This window comes from Narcine bancroftii, chromosome 1 (assembly GCF_036971445.1).
Source record: "Narcine bancroftii isolate sNarBan1 chromosome 1, sNarBan1.hap1, whole genome shotgun sequence".
Lineage (NCBI taxonomy): Eukaryota > Metazoa > Chordata > Chondrichthyes > Torpediniformes > Narcinidae > Narcine > Narcine bancroftii.
The window spans coordinates 25977213-25997018 of record NC_091469.1 but is presented as its reverse complement, the minus strand read 5'-3'; the positions used below and the strand labels follow the sequence as shown (position 1 = coordinate 25997018).

Sequence of the window (19806 nt, the reverse complement as noted above, 5' to 3'; positions counted from 1 at the left end):
AAACCCAAACTAATAGCAAGATTTATTCTATTTAGGTCAATGGGGACAACTTTGTGTTCAACAGTGTCAACCTTAAATGGAAGGCTCTGGCCCTTGTCATGCTTTTGTTTTTCCAATTTTAAACAATCAATTCAAATGAAATCAAAAGGACTTAAGCTGTAGAGAATCAGCAGAGGAGACTTGCCAGGAAACTTCCAGAATTAGGGAACAAGTCCCATGATGAATGGTTGAGAGAGTTAGGACTTTTCTCTTTGGAGCGAATAAGAATTAGAGGTGACTTAATAGAGGTATACAAGATTAAGAATGGCCGATACACAGCCAATACACTTTTCCCTATAAAGGCCAATACTAGAGGATATCTGTTTAAGGTGAGTGGAGGCATGTTTAGGGGAAATGTCAAAGGGTTTTTTTTTTACACATAGGAAGTGGTAGGTACCTAGAATTGCTGGAGGTTGCGACTGAGGCTGATGCAAAAGGGACATTTAAAAGACTCTTAGTGGATGTATGAAAAAGAGGGGTTATGGACTGTGAGGAAGGAAAGAGTTAGGTTGATTGTGGTGTAGGTTTATATAGGTTGGCACAAAATTGTGGGCTGAAGGGTCCGTACGGTGCGATTTTATGTTCTAAGGTCACATTCTAGAATCAAATCAATTAAAAACCAATGTAGACTATCACACATCATATACAATTCTCAGGCACAAACAACTTTTGTTTTTACCTCCATTAATTACAGCTACATTAGCAAAGTCACTGCTGTCATGCCCATTACTTCTATCTGTGGTCCAATGCCAGTTATAGGAGAGGTAACACCATCCATTGCAGAGGACATGGAGTTGATAAGGGCTCTCAGGATCCCACATTAAGGACACAATGCGTTGACAACCAAAATGTAGACTCTGCTTCAGATACCAATGGTAATTTCCCACAGTCCACAACTGAACTGCAAGACAAAAACAGAAAAGATTTAATTGCTATGATTAATCAGCACCCATGTTTTAAAGGTAAGGAAGTGGATAGAGTACAGTGACTTTGTATGGCAAATGATTATAAAATTGAGTCGCTCAAAGTCAGTTGGATGAAAAAAACAGGGCTGTGAGAGAAAAAATATGTTGTATTGTAACACAAGGTCAACCCAGTTGTGTGTAAATAAGTTTTGGCAAGATCAAAAATCAGAGGGGAACAGATATGAGTTTGATTTTTTGGGTTTTTAAACAGCAATTTTTTTTGTATCTAGGATGGACTGCCTGAAAGGGCAATACAAACAGAACTGCTGAATGGTTATAGCAAGGAAGGAGGTTATTTTGTCTGTTGAATGCCAGGTCTTTATATATATATATATCCAACAAATAGGATCCAGGGAAGGCCACTCTTCCCCTGTTATTTAATATGGTAATGCCTCATTTGAATGTAATCGTAATTCTGCATTCTCGGCTACCGTCACTAACCTATTCTCTCTTTGTCCTTCCCATAAAAATATAGTAAGTCAGCATTAACTTGCATCTGCCCGTTCCACCCACACTTCCACATCTCCATTGCCGTCCTTCCCACAGTTTATCATGCCTTCAAATGATCTTCCAACTTGGAAAGTGTGCCTTTTACATCGAGGTCAGTCCTTTATATTAAATAAAACACTGGTCCTATTACAGACCTCTGAAGATCCCACTGTGCATTTCCCTCCAATTTATTAAATGACTTTTCATTACAACTCAGTTACTTTGCCAATATTCTACCTGCACTACCTTTTACCCTTTTATTGCATTATTTAAAATTTTAATGACTAACCTGCTATGTGGCACCTTAGGTTCATATGAACCTTTGAAAGTTAATATGTACATGAACCCTGTTATTTTGTCCAAAAACTATGTAAAAATTAGACTCTTGAAAAATTATGGCCAGAGCCTCCTTAATTCCTTCCCGTACTTCCCTCAGCAATTTGGGCTGCATTCCATCTGGACCAGCGTACTTATCCACCATATATTATAAAAATCTTAGCCATCAAGATTCTCAATTACATCCTTTGCTGAAGCAAATGAGGTATTTATTACCTCACCAATGCACTCTGCTCCATGGTCCTTGAGCATCATTAACTCTATCCCTTTTATTTGCTGCTGGTCTTTTCTCATGATCTCAGTGTCCTTTTCTTATTTCACTTTTCAATTCCCCTCTGAAACAGACTCAATAGAAAACATTCACTAGAGGAAAATAATACCGTGGGGCTACGAAAAAAACCAAATGGGATTATGAATATTTGTGTATGACTTACGAAGTGCTAACACAGGTAGAGGGGGCTGAATGGCCTCTTTCAACTGGATGTGATTCTAAACCATGTTCCCTATTTTTGGCAGAGACTGTGCAGTCTCAGTAATTGAGAATCAAAAACTACAGATACTACAAAACAAAAGCAAAAAGTGCAGGAAACACTCAACAGGTCAAGCACAATCTGTGGTTACAGAATTAATATTTCAGAGTAAAGACCATTATCTCTGTTATTTTCCTGTATTCAATTTTTACACGTTGTACAAAACAGGGTGAAATAAAATATTTCAAAATCGGAGTAAATTTTCATAAATCTGTAAGTCAAGAGAACACATGGATCTAGAATTTAATTTATTACCATATGTATTTTGTTGGCCATTTTTGTTCGCTTCATCTGCTGGTTTCAAATCCTCTAGCCAAATCGCCAGCACATTAGATTCACTATTCCAGAGCAGCTCATTTACCTGATAAGCAATAAATACTAGCTAGTTAATATCATACTCAACATCGTGTGCACCATGATCTAGAGCAGTGGGTTTCGAACTTTATCTTTCCACTCACTTACCACCTTAAGTAATCTCTATGCCACAGGTGTTCCGTGATTAGTAAGGAATTACTTAAAGTGGTAAGTGAGTAGAAAGAAAAAGTTTGAAAACCACTGGTTCTACAGAAACACTATTTTGCCTGGTTGGATATATAGAGTTAGATAATAATAAACTAGATCTACACACAGAACATATTAAATATAATGCATGAAATTATCAGTTTATGAAAATCAACACTTTAAATATACTGCTAAGTGTCTGGCTCAATCCAGTTGGAAACCAAGAAAGGGTTTGATAAATATATTGACTTCTAATAAAACATCCTTCAATGCAAATATCACTCATCATTCTTTTTCCCCTTTGCCTGGGTGATCACTTCTGTTGTCAAACCAAGGCCTGAAATCTGAAATATTTCAATGAAGTATCCAAACTTTTCGTTTTGATTTTGTGGTTCAACATTATATAGGATCTGCAGCACAGAAACAGACCCATAACATAACCTTCATTGTTTTGTTTTCTTTACTTCATCTTACACTCTCCCACTATTCCTTTTTTCAAGAGTCAGCTTTCCTTTAAACACATTTCAGGACTTAGTTCAGTCAAATAGCTTCCACATTTTCCCCACTATTTGCACAAACAGGTTTCCCATAAATTCATTACTGAATTTAATAGTGGCTTGCTGATACTTAATTCTGAAATTCCTTGCAACGATAAAACATCTTTACTATAGCAAGAAACTATATGCTGAAATAAAATGGAAATCTGAAATAAGAACAGAAAATGATGGAAACAGCATCTGTGGAAAGAAAAAAAATTAATGTTGCATGTCAATGACTTTGCACATAGAATTATCAGATTTCCTCCTTTTGCTTACAGAGGAATGAGATACCTAAAAAAAGGGGTTTTAAAGTTGTAGAAGAAAAACTGCATTTTACCCTACTGACTCATGAAAGGGGTTGTAATTGCTGAAGAAGGCACTTGCCTAAAAAGGACATTTCCTGTATTCAACTCAACCAGGGTGCTATGAGTAATCAATACTCTTCCACCCACTTTAACTTCACCTTAAGGTCTGCATGTCTCACTATTCATCTAAGGCCTGCATGCCTTAACCATTTAAAGCCTTCGTGTCTTGCCCAACTTAAAGCCTGCATGTCTCACCATTCATCTAAGGCCTGTATGCCTCAGACATCTAAAGCCTACATGTTGCCTCAATTTCAAGCCCACATGTCATCTCTGAATTTCTGAACTTTAAACTTGGAACTGCCTTTCAAGAATTGAGTCTTGAGCTAAAATAGCTTGGGGTATTCCACACACACCAATATATTTTCACACAGTTAAAGTTTAAGTGAGATAGTAGTATGTAAATTAAGTTAATTTTAGATAAGTTACTTAAATTAGATTAGGTGTTATATAATTATTGATTAATAATTAAAAATATTATTTTAAATATAACAACGTCTGGGCTAATCTTTATTGCTCCTGTACGTAACACAATGAATATTCCCAGTAATTTTTGGTTTTATTTTTTCACGACTACCATCTTGAATCCCTTCATAACTTTAAAAAGGTCATCATTCCAATCACTTTTCACTCAAAAAATAACCCTCTTTCTTCCGCCTTTCCTGGAAGTTCTGCTAGAATTTTTAATAAATCTCTTTTGTACATTTCCCATTGCTGCTAATATCATGCTTATTATGTAGAGTCAAGAATTGTACAGAAAGCTCCAATGTTGTCTAATCAAGGTCCTGTATAAATCAAAATAACTTTATGTTTCTGAGTTTTAGTTTTTTTCAGAAACAAACATGAGTGCTTTGAACTCATTATGCATCATTTCACTGGCATTCTATGTTTTATGATTAGAAAGTCTATTTCCTTATACTTCTTTATATCATTGTACTCTTTTTCACAAAATCACACTTATCTATATTAAAATTTATCGTCTTTTGTTGTCATCAACAGCAGGATTAACTAAATACTTTACATAGGTAAAGGTATCGCTTGGGCATTAATAGTTTACTATTTAATTTAATCTACTTCACTCCACAGCATTAATAGTTTTGCCATGAGACTGAATGAGCAAAACATTTCAGTATTTAATCTGATCAAATTCTGCCTAATGCCATTAAAGAATTATAATATATATTGTTTCACAATGCATGAAATAATTGGAGTGAAGAGACATTCATTAGCACAATAAAGAGGAAAAAGTGTAAAGGAGGGGCAAAAAAAATCAGCATATGACAGTTAAAATATAAGAAACCAACATAAAATAAGCACTGTGGTACTATTCTACTTGAATGTAGCTTACGTGTTATGATCACAGCTATATTTTATCAGTGAAAAGAAGTTGAAAATGAAATTGAAGCCAATTTTTATTAGCAAAAACCTGATTTCTCAAACAAATTTTAAGTAAGATTAATATTACAAATAGCATAGCAGATGGAACTGCAATTCTAAGTCTTTCCACTTCAAAAAAGCCTGTGAATTAATGAACCATCAAGGATAGTGTATTTTAAATTCTTCAATATTATAAATCTGAGTACCAAATACAAGATATGAAATCTGAATTGATCTCAATTAAAGTTCAAAATACAAATGCTGTTCAGTGTACAACTCCAATGCACGTTGAGACATGTTCAATCCTCTACCTATTCTTCAGTGGCTCCATGTGGAGTTGTTGTCTAGAATCATTATTATTGGATAATACCCCAGTATATAGTGAGAGAATTCACTGCTGCAAATTACTGGGATTGGCTTACATATATTCTTTAACATTTAATAGTTCTCCACTCTCATATTAATAGAGACACGCAGTTATAACTCTGGGTTAGAGCTCAAGAGAAGACACACACACTCAAGAGTACAAACAGTACTTATTTATTGGGTCATTTGCTCTGCCTCTTATAGGCCGGCTGAGCCTTGCTGCCATGTCATCAATGGGCGTGGCCTACGCTCCACCAATCGCTGATTGGTGGCTCTACGATCTGCTGATTGCTGATTGGTCCATTTCCTCTGTTGCCATTGTAGCCTATGGAAGAAGGCCGTCTAGGCCTGTGCAGCCCCGGTTGATTGTCGTGTTCAGACGTCACTACTTGTGTTGGGTCACAGAGTAGGCTGCGTGTCTCTACAACTCTACTTTTACGAGGTGCTGTTGTTTCAGTTACGAGATATGCTTGGTGTAACTTGCAGTTATTTTTAAAAGTAGAACTCCAAAGACCACTTGCTGAGGTCTACTGAATGAATGAGATTCTTGTTTATAGCAAGTTCTCTGCTATCTTCTATAGTTTTAACTGGTGTAAACATGTCAATAGACAAATAGCAGTTAATTAGCTAAGGGGTGAGGAAAGAAAAACAATTGTGTGCACTGTTAATTCAGTAGATAGGTCATTCTCACTATGCAGAGAAAACAGTCCCAACATCACTAATGACTTTCATGGTCAAACAAGAAGAATGAGAATCTGGTCAGTGTAATGACAGCTGAAGTGGGGAGTAGGGGTGAAATACCTTTAAGTACTTGCCTTAACTTGATCTTTCTCAAAAGGAAGTGGAAACTCTCCATGCAGTAAACCATTCTGTTCAAAGAACACAACACTATGTTTGTTCAGCTTTCTCTGTGCTGATGCAATCAAGCTCCCTGATGGCCTAGGGAAGAAACATCATGTCAAAAAAAGAATACAATTAAACTCACACATTCACTTTTAATATCATAATTCTATGTTTCAAAATAACTGCAGAGAAAATAAGATTGATCCACAAGTTCTAAATTTGAGCAAGGCTAATTTTATGGAGTAGGACAAGAATTGGCAAAGGTTAATTGGAAGATGTTGTAAGCAGGTAAAGGGACGTCTGACAAGTGAGAGATCACAGAGTTCAGGGACAATATCCTCCTGCTGGAGTGAAAGACAACACTGGGAGGATTGAGAAACCCTGGCTGACAAGGGATATTGAGGCTCTGGTGAGGGAAAAAGGACATTCATGTCAGGGATAGACAGCTAGGTATCAAGTGAATCCTTTGAAGAGTATGAGAGAGCACACCCAAGAAGGTGATCAGACAGCAAAAAGTAGACATATACATGGCATACAAGGGAAAGGAGAATCCCAAGAGATTCCATAAATGCACAAAAAGTAAAAGGGTAACAAGGGAGAGAACTGGTACTGTTAAGGTTCAGTAAGAATGGTAATGCATGGAGCCTGTCAAATTCTGCCCTGTAAAAGAATAGGTGATTGCAGAAATCAAGGATGCCACATTTAAATTGTTCTCAATTCAGCTGGATGAAATGCTTCGAGAGGTTGGTCGTGGCCAAAATTAACACATACCTAGGTAAAGATCTGCAATTTTGCCTATTGTCATAATCGCTCCACAGCAGATGCAATATCGCTGGCTCTCCACTCAGCTCTGGATTACATCAAAAACAGCAATTCATACATGCGTCTGTTCTTCATTGACTTCAGCTCAGTGCTGGTCAAGAAACTACAAACTCTAGGCCTCTGTACCATCCCTCCCCTCCCCCCCAGCAACTGGATTCTTGACTTTCTCATTGGAAGACCACAGTCAGTACGCATTGGAAACAACGTCTCCTCCTTACTGATTATCAACACGGGTGCACCCAAAGGATGTGTGTTTAGTCCACTGCTCTACTCATTATACATCTATGACTGTGTGGCCAGGCACCATTCCAACACTATCTACAAGTTTGCCAATAACTCCACATTTGTCAGCAGAATTGCAAATGGCAATGAGGAAGTGTACAGGAGAGAGATAGATCAGCTCATTGAATTGTGTAACAACAACTTTGCACTCAATGTTAGCAAAACCAAGATTGTGGGCTTCAGATGGAAGTCAGGGAACACAATTCAGTCCTCATTGAGGGCTCAGTAATGGAGAGAGTAAAGAACTTCAAATTCCTAGGTGTCAACATCTCCGAGGATCTGTCCTGGTGCTTTCATACCATCACAAAGAAGGCTTGCCAGTGGCTATATTTTGTGAGGTGTCTGAGGAGATTTGGTATGTCACCGAAAACTCAAAAACTTCTATGTGAGTACTGTGGAGAGCATTGTGGCTGGTTACAACTCTGCCTGGAATGGAGGCACCAACTCTCAGGACAAGAATAAACTCTAGAGAGTTGTTAACTCGGCCTGCAACATTACAGACACCAGACTTCAACCCATCGAGGACATCTACATGAGGCAGCATCTTAAAAAAGCAGCCTCTATCCTTAAAGACCCCCAGCACACAGGCCATGCTCTCGTCACTCTGCTACATTGGAAAAAAAGTTCAGGAGCCTAAAGACGAGCACTCAATAGCACAAGGACAGCTTCATCCCCACTGCCATCAGATTCCTGAATAATCAATGAACCAAAGACACTGCCTTACTTTTCTTTCGCTACTTTTATTATTTATAGTAATGTTGTAAGTTGTAATATTAATGTTTGCACTATGATTCTGCCACAAAACACTGAATTTCATGACAATAAATTTTGATTCTGATTCTGAATCTCCAAATGTTTCATCTTATTCCCAACTTCTTGCCTTTGTTCGGTATGTGAAAGCAGAATCCAACAAGGCAGAAATACTATTTTTCATTGAAGACAAATAAAAGTCGTGGATGTGATGGAAAAGATGTTTTTTGACCATAAGGGCCTGAACTGGCACAATCTATGTGGATAGTGCACCAACACTGCACCTGCCAAGTTAGGAGTGAAAAATGGCTTCCAAACTTGTATGAGCTCAATCACCAAAAGTTGTGGCTGTTCACTGTGTTACATTGGCAAGGTCTTGCTTCAAAAACCCTTCCAGCTCCTCTTCAGGATATTCTTGGTCAAGTCATCAAAATTGTGAACTACGTGAAAAGTTGGGTTTTGAACTCTCAAATATTCAAACAGTTGTGCAAAGATATGGATTAAGAGCACAAGAACCTCTTCTACTACACTAAAGTGAGTTGGCTATTGACAGGAAACGTTGTGGCGTGAGTGTTTGAACAAGGAGAAGAGTTGCAGTTGTTCTTGAAGATGCAAAATAAAAAAGTATGAATTGAAAATCTGTTTCGATGAAAAGTTGTGGATATCTCACCTTGCCTGCTTTGTGGCTATTTCTGATCAATTGACAAATTGACTCTCAGGCTGCAAGACAAGATCACAACCATCATCCAGTTTGTTGATGCTCTCAATACAGAAGCATGATAACTGGAAACACAAGACTGAGGGAGGGAACTTTGGCATTTTTGAATCTCAGCATTAGCTGTTAATGGAATGGATACTCATTTTGCAAAGTAAGTTGTCTCACATCTCAGGTGCCTCTAAGAAGAATTCCTGAATGACTTCAAGACATCGTTGTTGTTTTTTCTTAACATCCTAGATTCTAGGGAATTCAAGAAAGACAACAGTGATGTCTTGAAGAATAATGGCATGACAGAAGTGGGGGAAATTGCCAGTCTTGAGGCATGGAGTAGAACAACACGCACACCAAAGCCTTGAAATCGAGAATGATCTATTGCACTGGCCGACACATTTATATGGGCCCCAGGCACTGACATCATCGGAGCACTGCTTCATCGGACTGCCTGCCTGGGATTGGATGGTGTTCCCGCCACAGTTCCGTCTTCCCACCGTCCAGGAGGCCACCTGGGACAATGGCCACTGACATCCCCAGGTCCATATGGTGGCCACATTCATCGGCCATTTTATGGGCCACTTGTCTGCATCTCCATTCACAGGCTGCTACATGAGCCCCCCGCCCCCCTCAAACCGGCGATTGGGCTGCTGTCCACTGACTTAGGCAGTCGGCCCCTGTGTCATGGGGGAGGAGTGGAGACCGGCTGGTTACGGTCCAGATATGCTGGCTTACCGCCAATGTTGAGGACAAAAGTGGAGCCGTTGCCCCTGATGACCCGGTAGGACCATTGTAGGGGTGTACTTTTGCACAACACATACTGACAAGTCTTTAAGTCCCTGGGGTTGTTATGTTTGGGCTGGACATGTAGTGAGGGTTGATGCAGAACCAGAAACCCCAGTTTTCACTGCAAGTTCTCAAGGGTGGCCGTGGGTCTTCTGGGTGTTTGTTGGGGATCAGGAACTCCACTGGAATGATTAAGGGTGCGCCATAGACCATCTCTGCTGCTGAGGTGTTGAAGTCTTCCTTTGGCACAGTGTGAATCCCCTGCAGGACCCAAGGCAGTTTGTCCATCCAGTTGGGATGCTTGAACCGGGCCATCAAAGTTGCCTTCAGGTGCTTGTGGAACCGCTCCACCACCCCTTTGGCCTGAAGGTGGAACGCCATGGTGGGTGGAGCTGTGTCCTCAGAAAGTTAGCCAGTGCTGCTCAGAGCCCAGAAATAAATTGTGCCCTCTGTCTGACGTAGGTGCTCTGGGACCCCAAATCTGGACATCCATGAGTGCCCTGGCGCAGGTTTCTGTGGTGGTATCAGCAAGCGGGACTGCCTCAGTCCACCTCTTGGAGCAGTCTACCTTGGTCATTAAGTGTCTCGCCCCACAGAAAACTGGTAGTGGCCCCACTGCATCAATATGTACATGGCTGAAGCTGCGGCACACTAGTTCAAAAGTCTTTGTGGGCATCTTTGTGCTAATCTGCACTTTTGAGGACTGGCAGTTCATGCAGGTCTTGGCCCACTGGCTTACCTGCTTGCAGTGGCTGTTCCAGACAAACCTGCTGGCCACCATCTTGACTGTGGCTCATATTGCCGGATGCGCCAGGTTATATATGGCGTCGAAAAGAAAACCTGATGCCTCCATGCGGCCAGGACGGTGGGGCGAGGGCTGCCGGTGGAGATGTCACACAGAAGTGTCAGGTTACTTAGGCTGACGGGGACGTCTTCCACCCTGAGACCGGTGACAGCTGCCCTATATGTGGGGATCTCAGGGTTTTGCTGCTGCATTTTGGCGAGGGCCACGTAGTTGACCCCCTAGGACAGGGCCTGTTTGGACTTGATTGTGGGGCGTGAGGGAGCTTCAGCTACTACATTGCTTTTTCCCGTAATGTGCTACATGTCCGTGGTAAATTTGGACACAAAGGACAAGTGTCTCTGCTGACGGCCGACCACGGGTCCGATACCTTATGGAAGACTAAGGTTAATGGCTTGTGATCAATGAAGACCTTAAATTGATGACCTTCCAAAAAGTTATGGAAATCTCACCACCAAGTACAACACCAACAGCTCTTGGTCAAAGTTGTTGTATTTGAGCTCTTGGTGGGGGGGGGGGGGGTGCACAGAGGTGCCTCCTGAAAAAGGCCAGAGGTTGCAAGTTGCCTTCAATGAGCTGTTCCAGTACGCACACTACTGCTATATTGGAGGTATCAACTGTCAGCGCGGTAGGTGCCTCTGGTCTGGGGTGTATTGGGAGGGAGGCATTGGCTAACATGTCTTTGGCGTTCTGGAACGCCCTTGAAGACTCATTATCCCAGGTAATGTCCTTTGACTTGTCCACCATTAGTGCGAAGAAGAGGCGCATGATGCGGGCTGCTGCTAGTATGAATCTGTGGTAAAAGTTTATCATACCGATGAATTCCTGTAGCCCCTTTACTGTATGTGGCTTGGTGAAGTGCCGGACTGCCTTGACCTTTTTGGGGAGGGATGCTGCCCCATGTTTGTTTATTCTGTGCCCCAGGAAATCAATAGAGTCTTGAATGAATTGGCACTTCATGGGGTTAACTGTCGAACTGAATTCACTCAACCGGGTGCACAGCTGTCTCAGGTGGGCAGCATGGTCTTTGCAGCTGTAGCTAGCAATGAGCAATATCATCCAAACAGATGAATGCAAATGGGAGGACCCAGCCCACTGCGTCCATCAGCCGCTGGAAAGTTTGTGCCACGCTTTTCAGCAAGTCCCACACGTAGCAACTCAGAACAGGCCAAAGGGGGGTAACAATCACAGTCTTGGGGACATCTTGGGGGTGAACTAGAATTTGGTGATACCCCCTGATGAAGACCACCTTCAAAACAACCGTGCTCTGTGCAGGTTGGCAACGAAGTCTTGGTTGTGGGCCACGGGATACCTGTCAGGCGTGGTGGCCTTATCAAGGCAACAGTAGTTGCTACATGCCCTCCACCCCCTGCTGTTTTTGGCACCATGTAGAAGGAGGAGGCCCAGGGACTGTCGGAGCACTGCACAATCCCAAGCTCTTCAATTTTTTTGAACTTCTCCTTCACTACGCTGAGCTTTTCAGGAGGGAGTCAGTGTGCCCTTGCGTGGAGTGGGATGCCCTTGGTCAGGATGTGGTGCCTTACCTCGTGTTTTGGCTCTGCCGTGGAGAACTGTGGCACCACTATTGAGGGGAACTCCACCAGGATGCGAGTGAATTTGTTATCTGTAAAGCGTTATAGAGTCAAGGTGGGGGCAGGAAGTTTGGCTTCCGCAGAGGTAGAGTTTGAAATGTTCTAGTGTGCACCAAGTGCCGTCCCTTGAGGTCTATGAGCAGGCAATGGGCATGAAGGAAGTCGGCCTCAAGAAGCGGTTGTGCCACTGCCGCAAGGGTAAAGATTCATGTAAACCGGCTGTTGCCAAACTCAAGGGGGATGGTGTGAGTACCAAAAGTCTGAATTGAGGAGCTGTTAGCACCCCTCAGTGCTGGGCCCTGCTTGCCGTTGTGAGTGTCAAGGCCTGCGGGGGTGGGGGCAGGACACTTATCTCTGCTCTGGTGTCGACCAGGAAGCGCCTGCCCCACAAGGAGTCCCAAATGTAGAGGAAGCTATCACGCGGGCCAACTGCGGCAGCCATCAATGATGTTTGGCCAGGAAGTTTCCTGGAAACTCACAGGATGGGTGGCATTGTCAGGCCTTCACACCCCTTTGCTGATGACAGTAGCAGAATCATCCAGGGATATTAACTTGCTTTGGTCTTGGTCTCGCTGTCGGTTGTTCATGGGACTTGCTGATGTGGTTTATGACATTCTTCTTCGCTCCTCACAGCACGTCCGCCTGGGCCACAACTCTCTGGGGGTACATCCGTAAGCAAGAGTCAGATGTCTTTGGGCAGTTGCTCCAGTAAGATCTGCTCGAAGAGCATGCAAGGTTTGTGGCCCCCCGGTCAAAAAAGCAAGCATTTCGCTCATTAGGGCGGATGGGGCCCTGTCCCCCAATCCATCCATATACAGCAATCAGGTGGCGAATTCATATCGAGAGTCCGAAAGTGCGGGCCGACAGCTCTTTGACGGCTGCGTACTTGCCTTGCTCTGGAGGCTGCCGTAGGTAGTCTACGACCCTTGACGCTGTGCCTTGATCGAGTGCGCTCACGACAGAAGTAGTGGGTGTCGGTGACAGCGAAGTGTCGAAGTTGGAACTTAGCCTCGGCTTGCTCGAACCATACGTGTGGTTGGGACACCCAAAAAGTTGGGAGCTTGAGTGAGTCCACCTGTTGGACCTGTCAGGGTCACCAATGTAGCACTCGCACTACGTGGGCGTGGAGAAGAAAGACACGCACACCAAAGCCTTGAAGATGAGAACAGTTTATTGCACTGGCTGCCGCGTATACATGGGCCCCAGGCACTGACGTCAGGGCTCTGCTTCATTGGAGCGCCAGCCTGGGATTGGTTGGCATTCCTGCCACAGTTCCCTGTCTTCCCGTCATGCGGGAGCTTGCCTGGGATGATGGCCGGTATCACCCCTAGGTCCGCATGGTTGCCGCATTCGTTGGCCATTTTGTGGACTGGACTGCATCTCCATGCACGGGCCGCTACAAGATGATAAATCCCCAGGGCCTGTCAAAGTATAACACAGGACATTGTGGGAAGCAGGGGAAAAATTGGCCTGAACCTTAGCAGGGATATTTGCATCATCTTTAGCCATGGATGAGATATGTGAAGACTTGAGAGTAGCTAATATTATGCCTTTATTTAAGGAGCATTTTAATCAAGGGAACTATAGGCCAGTAGGTATAAGGAAAGTCACTATAGAAGATTCTGATACTGGATCTATCTGTAAAGGGAAAAACTGATTATAGATAGTCGTTATGGCTTTGTGGGTTGGAAATCATGTCTTTTTTTTTTAATTTCTTAAAAAAAAATGTTACGCCGTGCTCGGGCCCTTCTTACGCAGGACTGTCACCGTGTCCCAGTCACTCTCCGCCATCTTCAACCGGAAATCATGTCTCACGAATTTTCCCATCTGGTAGGCTGGTACTAAAGGTTAGATCACATGGGATCCAGGGTGAGCTGGCCAATTGGATGCAAAACTAGCTTGGAGTAAGGAGACAGGGTAATACTGTAGAGTTGATTTTCAGATTTGGGAGTCTGTGACTCGTGGTGTGTCAGAGGTATCAGTTCTACGTCCCCTATAATGTTCTATATATGTTAACCATTTGCTTGAGAATGATCAATAAGTTTGTGGATCACCCAAATTTGACGGTGTGGTGACATGAAGAAAGTTGTCGAAGGTTACAGCAGGAACTGGGTCACTGGGAAATTGGGCAAAGGAATGCCAGATGGATTTTAATTCGGACAACGGCAAAGTGATGCATTTTGAGATTTTAAAAAAATTTTATTTTCCATTTGCCTCAAAACATATTATTTTTATATTATAGATAAATACTGTATAAAAACTATGACACAAAAGTAATACAGTTTTTATATATTTTCTCCCCTCCCTCCCCAAAAAAGTAGGGAAAAAAAAGGAAAAGCCTGTCTAATAAACCCATATCTTTTAATTAATTAATTTCAGTTTACATAACAATCTTAAACCATAACTAATTAGGGCGGGTTGGATGGGGGTGTGGTGGATGCTGCAGGTAAAGTCATAGCAATAAAATCCATGTAGGGTTTCCAAATCTTATAAAATTTTTCTGGTTGATTTCATAAATTATACATTATTCTCTCTAACGGTAGACAATTTAATAATTCCATTTGCCACCTATTCAACCCCACAATATCACCAGATTTCCGTGTTACTGCTATAGATTTCTTTGCTATTGCTACACTTAAAAACTTATTTTGATAAATATCTAACTTCAATTGGGAAACATCTCCCAAAAAAATACTCTGGGATCCTTCAAAATTTGCATCTTCAAAACTCGTCCAAATAAAATATTTATATCCTTCCAAAACTTAATCTACATTTTCACATTGCCAGACTGCATGCAGGAAAGATCCTACTTCTTTATTACATCTAAAACATTGATCAGAACAATTTGAATGAAGTGCATGTAATTTCTATTGAGTATAATATAATTGATGTAAAAAATTAAACTGTACCATTTGATATCTAACATTAATTGTATTAGTTACACTTTCATTGCAGTAGGGGACTCGTCTTTCCCCTGGTGGTTCCCAAATGCCTTGGTAAAATTGTGACCCTTTGGCACAGCCTCCCGTATCCCTTTAATTGTCCACTCTCTATATTGTCTCATACTTGCCAATCCCTCGGGTGTTCGTTTGTCCCACCTGGGTTCATTTAAGGGATATTTTTGTTCATGGGGTCTAGGGTCCCCAGGTTGTTCATATTTCCACATGAGGAGGGCAGCCCGTCGAATCATCTGCCTCTCCTGGGGTGAAAATAATGTTCCCATTATTGCCTGCATCTCTTCCCACGTATATGTGTTTGGTCCCAAGAATTGGTCAAGCTGTTCGGCCAGTCCTATAGGATCTTCCAATAACTTTTTCATTTCTTTCTTAAATCCCCGCACCTCTGTACTAGTTAGGGGAACATTCACATATCCCGTTCCCCCTCCCGGTCCTCCCATAGGAACTTCTCTCAGGGGATTTAGGTTTATTGAAAACTTTGATGGTCCTGGACCAGTCTGGGATCTTGTCCAGGGTCGGTTTACCGGTGGAAGTTTAGGGTCCGACTCCCTTAATTCATCCTTTTTTTCCCGGCCCCCTTCGGGGCAATCAGATTCATCACCTTTCCCCTCCAGTAATAAGCTTTCCTCGGGCGCAGTAGGCACCGGGGGAATATAAGGAGGGGGAAGGTTGTCCAGAGGTTCCCATTTCTTTTCTCCTGCTACCCTCAATTTAAAACATTCTGTTAAGGATCCTGGCCAGGGAACCCAACAAAATGCATATGCTGACTCTTCTTGATTCACCTTTGGTCTCGAATTTACATATATGTTTAATGCTTGTCTAACCCAATCCTCATCAGATCCAAATTTCGGCCACCAGACCGAGGAACCTTTAATAGGTTGTTTTGACCAAAGGAGACAATATTGGACCATCTTTTTCTTGTTTTTGTCCCGATATCTTTTACTATCCCAATTTTCAAACATTCTCCCCAAAGGGCTGTCAAGGGGTACTCCCAGGAATTGTCCTGAATTTTCAGACGAGCCCTTAGATTTTGATCCTCCCATTTTCCCACCTAGATCTGTTTATCGTTGCTGAGGACCCTCTCGTTCTGGACCCTACTCCCTTCTTCTCAGACGCCTCGTCGGAGGTGCTGTCCCTCCTTCGGTTACCGCTGAGGTTTTCCTGGGGTTGACCCCTCTCTTCTCGGCACTTCGTCGGAGGTGCTGTCCCTCCTTCGGTTACCGCCGAGGTTTCCCTGGGGTCTATCCTAGAGTCCCGCGACAGGGTCCTCACACCACGACAAAAGATCTATACATAATCTATTCCGTTAGGTTTTTATCCAAACAGGTGTATCCCGTTACACCTGTTACCCAATCCCCACACCACAATCGTAAGTCGTCACTTACCGGTGTCTTCCCGGAGATTGAACCGTCACCCTTCTCCTCTCCGTCTTGTCGTGTCACCCTGTCCGGATACCACTCGCTCAAGCCGCCCGAAGCGACGAGCAAGGGACTAGGAGCCGCTGAACTCAGCGGGGTGCACCGCCTCCGATGTCCCTCTTCTCGCCTCCCCTCACGGCCGGAGTGTAGATCCCGGACGAGCCCCCATTTGTCAGAAATAAAACTTCTCACACATGAGTCTCTTTAAAACTGATGACACGACAAGCTTTATTTACAAGTCTGCAGAGTTGGACTCAACTGGTTTCTCACCAGTTAAGCCCCGATACATACAGTGCATTGATTTTTATACCCTTATTATTTGCCCTTCCCCTTCTTATTAATACTGTTTTAATTGGTTAGTATTACAAAAACATTCTAAGTATAACTGCATTATTAATTATCACGTTCGTTACGTACGCTGTGAACTCTACATTCACTAAATTCTGTTTCTCACACTTCTTATCAATCCTTTGTCTCCTGCATGTCTCTCACTACGACCATGAAAAGATAGGTTTAAAAAAACATATTCAGCAGATCCTTCTGTCCTTGACTGCTAGTAAACTCTCTGTCCGTTCTGGCTTCCCTGTTTATGATTAATCATCACATTTTAAGTCTTTTTAACCTAAATTCTCTATATAACACTTTTGACCATAATTCTTATTGAATCTGTATATTTAAATCTTTTTCCCATCTGGATTTGGATTTAAATAAATCCTTTTTCTGAAGTCTCTTGTAATTTGATATTCATATTAGCAATAAATATTTCAATAAACATATCTGTTATTAGATATTCAAATAGACTTCATTCTGGTAATTTATAATTCCTCCCTAATTTTCTTTTTAAATATGATTTAAGATAATAAGAAAACAGTATTATGTAGTATATTATACTTAATCTTTCAATTGATCAAGTCAAAAAAAGATCCCAGAAAACAATCCCTTATTTTTTTTATTCCACAATTATACCAAACATCAAAATAATGATTATTAACCGTATAAGGAATTAATGGATTTTGATTTAATATAATTTTAGCCAACTGATAATTCTTCATTCCTCTTTCTACATGTATTCCATTCCATACTTTGAGTATATACTTCAAAATTGGCATATCTGATTTTCCTTTTAATAATCCCTCATGCCATTTATATTAAATGTGTTCAGAACCATTTTCTCCTATTTTACTCATTTCAATTTGCACCCATGCAATCTTTTCATCGGTCTGATAACAAGACAAAAATTTAAGTTGAGCTGCTTTACAATAATTTTTTTAATTAGGTAATCGAAGTCCCCCTTGATCAAATTTCCATGTTAATGTTTCCAATGCATTCCCTCCAAATAAATCTTCTTACACTTTTATTTAAATCCTGAAAAAAAACATTATTGGTACAGAAATTGGTAAAGATTGAAAAAGGTATTATATTCTAAGAAAGATATTCATCTTCACACAATTAATCCTTCCTATTAAAGAAATTGGCAAATCTTTCCATTTTAACAAATTTTTAATTTTCCTCAATAAAGGTATGTTGTTTAATTTAAATAAATTATTTAAATTCTTATCAACATTAATTCCTAAATATTTAATTGCACCAATCTTCCATTTAAATTTTGTCCTTTTCTTAACTTGAACATAGTCTGTCTCGATCATTGGCATCACTTCACTTTTATCAATATTCACTTTGTAACCTGATACTAACCCATACTCTGCCAATTGATCATTTACTTTTTGTAATGAGCTTTCAGGGTTTGTAAGATACAACATTACATCATCTGCAAAAACATTAATTTTATGTTCTTTATCATGCATCTCAAAGCCCTCAATCTCATTATCACTTCTAATCACCTCAGCTAAAGGTTCTATAGCTAATGCAAATAAAAAAGGAGATAATGGACATCCTTGTCTAGATGATCTTTCCAACAAAAAAGATTTTGATATTTGCCTATTTATAATAACCTTAGCTTTTGGAGAATTATATAATGCTCTTATCCAGATTATAAAATTTGTTGGAATTCCAAAAACCTTCAGTAGTTTAAATAAATAATCCCATTCTAATCTATCAAATGCCTCTTCTGCATCTAAAGCTAAGACCACTGATGGTATTTTTCTTTTCTGAGCCATATCTATTAAATTTAAAAATCTAACAATATTATCTGCTGATCTTCTATTTTTAATAAAACCTGTATGGTCCATATTAATCAATTTAGGTAAACATTTAGCTAATTTATTAGCTATTAGTTTGGACAGTCAGACGAAGCGAGAGGAAACTTCCAGGCAAACCTCAAAGCAAAGCTCGACGTTGCAACCCACCTCACGGACCCGTCCCCTGAAACCCTCTGGGATCAGTTGAAGACTACCATACTGCAATCCACTGAAGAGGTACTGGGCTTCTCCTCCAGGAAAAACAAGGACTGGTTTGACGAAAACAGCCAGGAAATCCAGGAGCTGCTGGCAAAGAAGCGAGCTGCCCACCAGGCTCACCTTACAAAGCCGTCCTGTCCAGAGAAGAAACAAGCCTTCCGTCGCGCATGCAGCCATCTTCACCGCAAACTCCGGGAGATCCAAAATGAGTGGTGGACTAGCCTCGCCAAACGAACACAGCTCAGCGCGGACATTGGCGACTTCAGGGTTTTCTACGAGGCTCTAAAGGCTGTGTACGGCCCCTCACCCCAAGTCCAAAGCCCGCTGCGCAGCTCAGACGGCAAAGTCCTCCTCAGCGACAAGATCTCCATCCTCAACCGATGGTCAGAACACTTCCAATCTCTTTTCAGTGCCAACCGCTCAGTCCAAGATTCCGCCCTGCTCCAGCTCCCTCAACAGCCCCTAAGGCTAGAGCTGGATGAGGTTCCCACCCTGGATGAGACATATAAGGCAATTGAACAACTGAAAAGTGGCAAAGCAGCAGGTATGGATGGAATCCCCCCAGAAGTCTGGAAGGCTGGCGGCAAAACTCTGCATGCCAAACTGCATGAGTTTTTCAAGCTTTGTTGGGACCAAGGTAAACTGCCTCAGGATCTTCGTGATGCCACCATCATCACCCTGTACAAAACCAAAGGCGAGAAATCAGACTGCTCAAACTACAGGGGAATCACGTTGCTCTCCATTGCAGGCAAAATCTTCGCTAGGATTCTACTAAATAGAATAATACCTAGTGTCGCCGAGAATATTCTCCCAGAATCACAGTGCGGCTTTCGCGCAAACAGAGGAACCACTGACATGGTCTTTGCCCTCAGACAGCTCCAAGAAAAGTGCAGAGAACAAAACAAAGGACTCTACATCACCTTTGTTGACCTCACCAAAGCCTTCGACACCGTGAGCAGGAAAGGGATTTGGCAAATACTAGAG

At 41.7% G+C, this 19806-nt stretch overlaps 1 protein-coding gene across 7 annotated transcripts in view; it reads right to left on the bottom strand.

Annotated features, from left to right (window-relative positions):
* The window catches only part of elp1 (elongator acetyltransferase complex subunit 1), a 130773-nt gene that overhangs the window by 66370 nt on the left and 44597 nt on the right, over positions 1-19806 (bottom strand). For all 7 annotated transcript variants that reach the window (XM_069922706.1, XM_069922704.1, XM_069922719.1 and 4 more), the window contains 3 exons: positions 6320-6443; positions 2615-2720; positions 719-940 (listed from right to left, as the gene is read on the bottom strand). In XM_069922706.1, coding sequence (XP_069778807.1) covers positions 719-940; positions 2615-2720; positions 6320-6443 — 452 coding nt within the window. The remainder of the gene's footprint in view (positions 1-718; positions 941-2614; positions 2721-6319; positions 6444-19806) is intronic.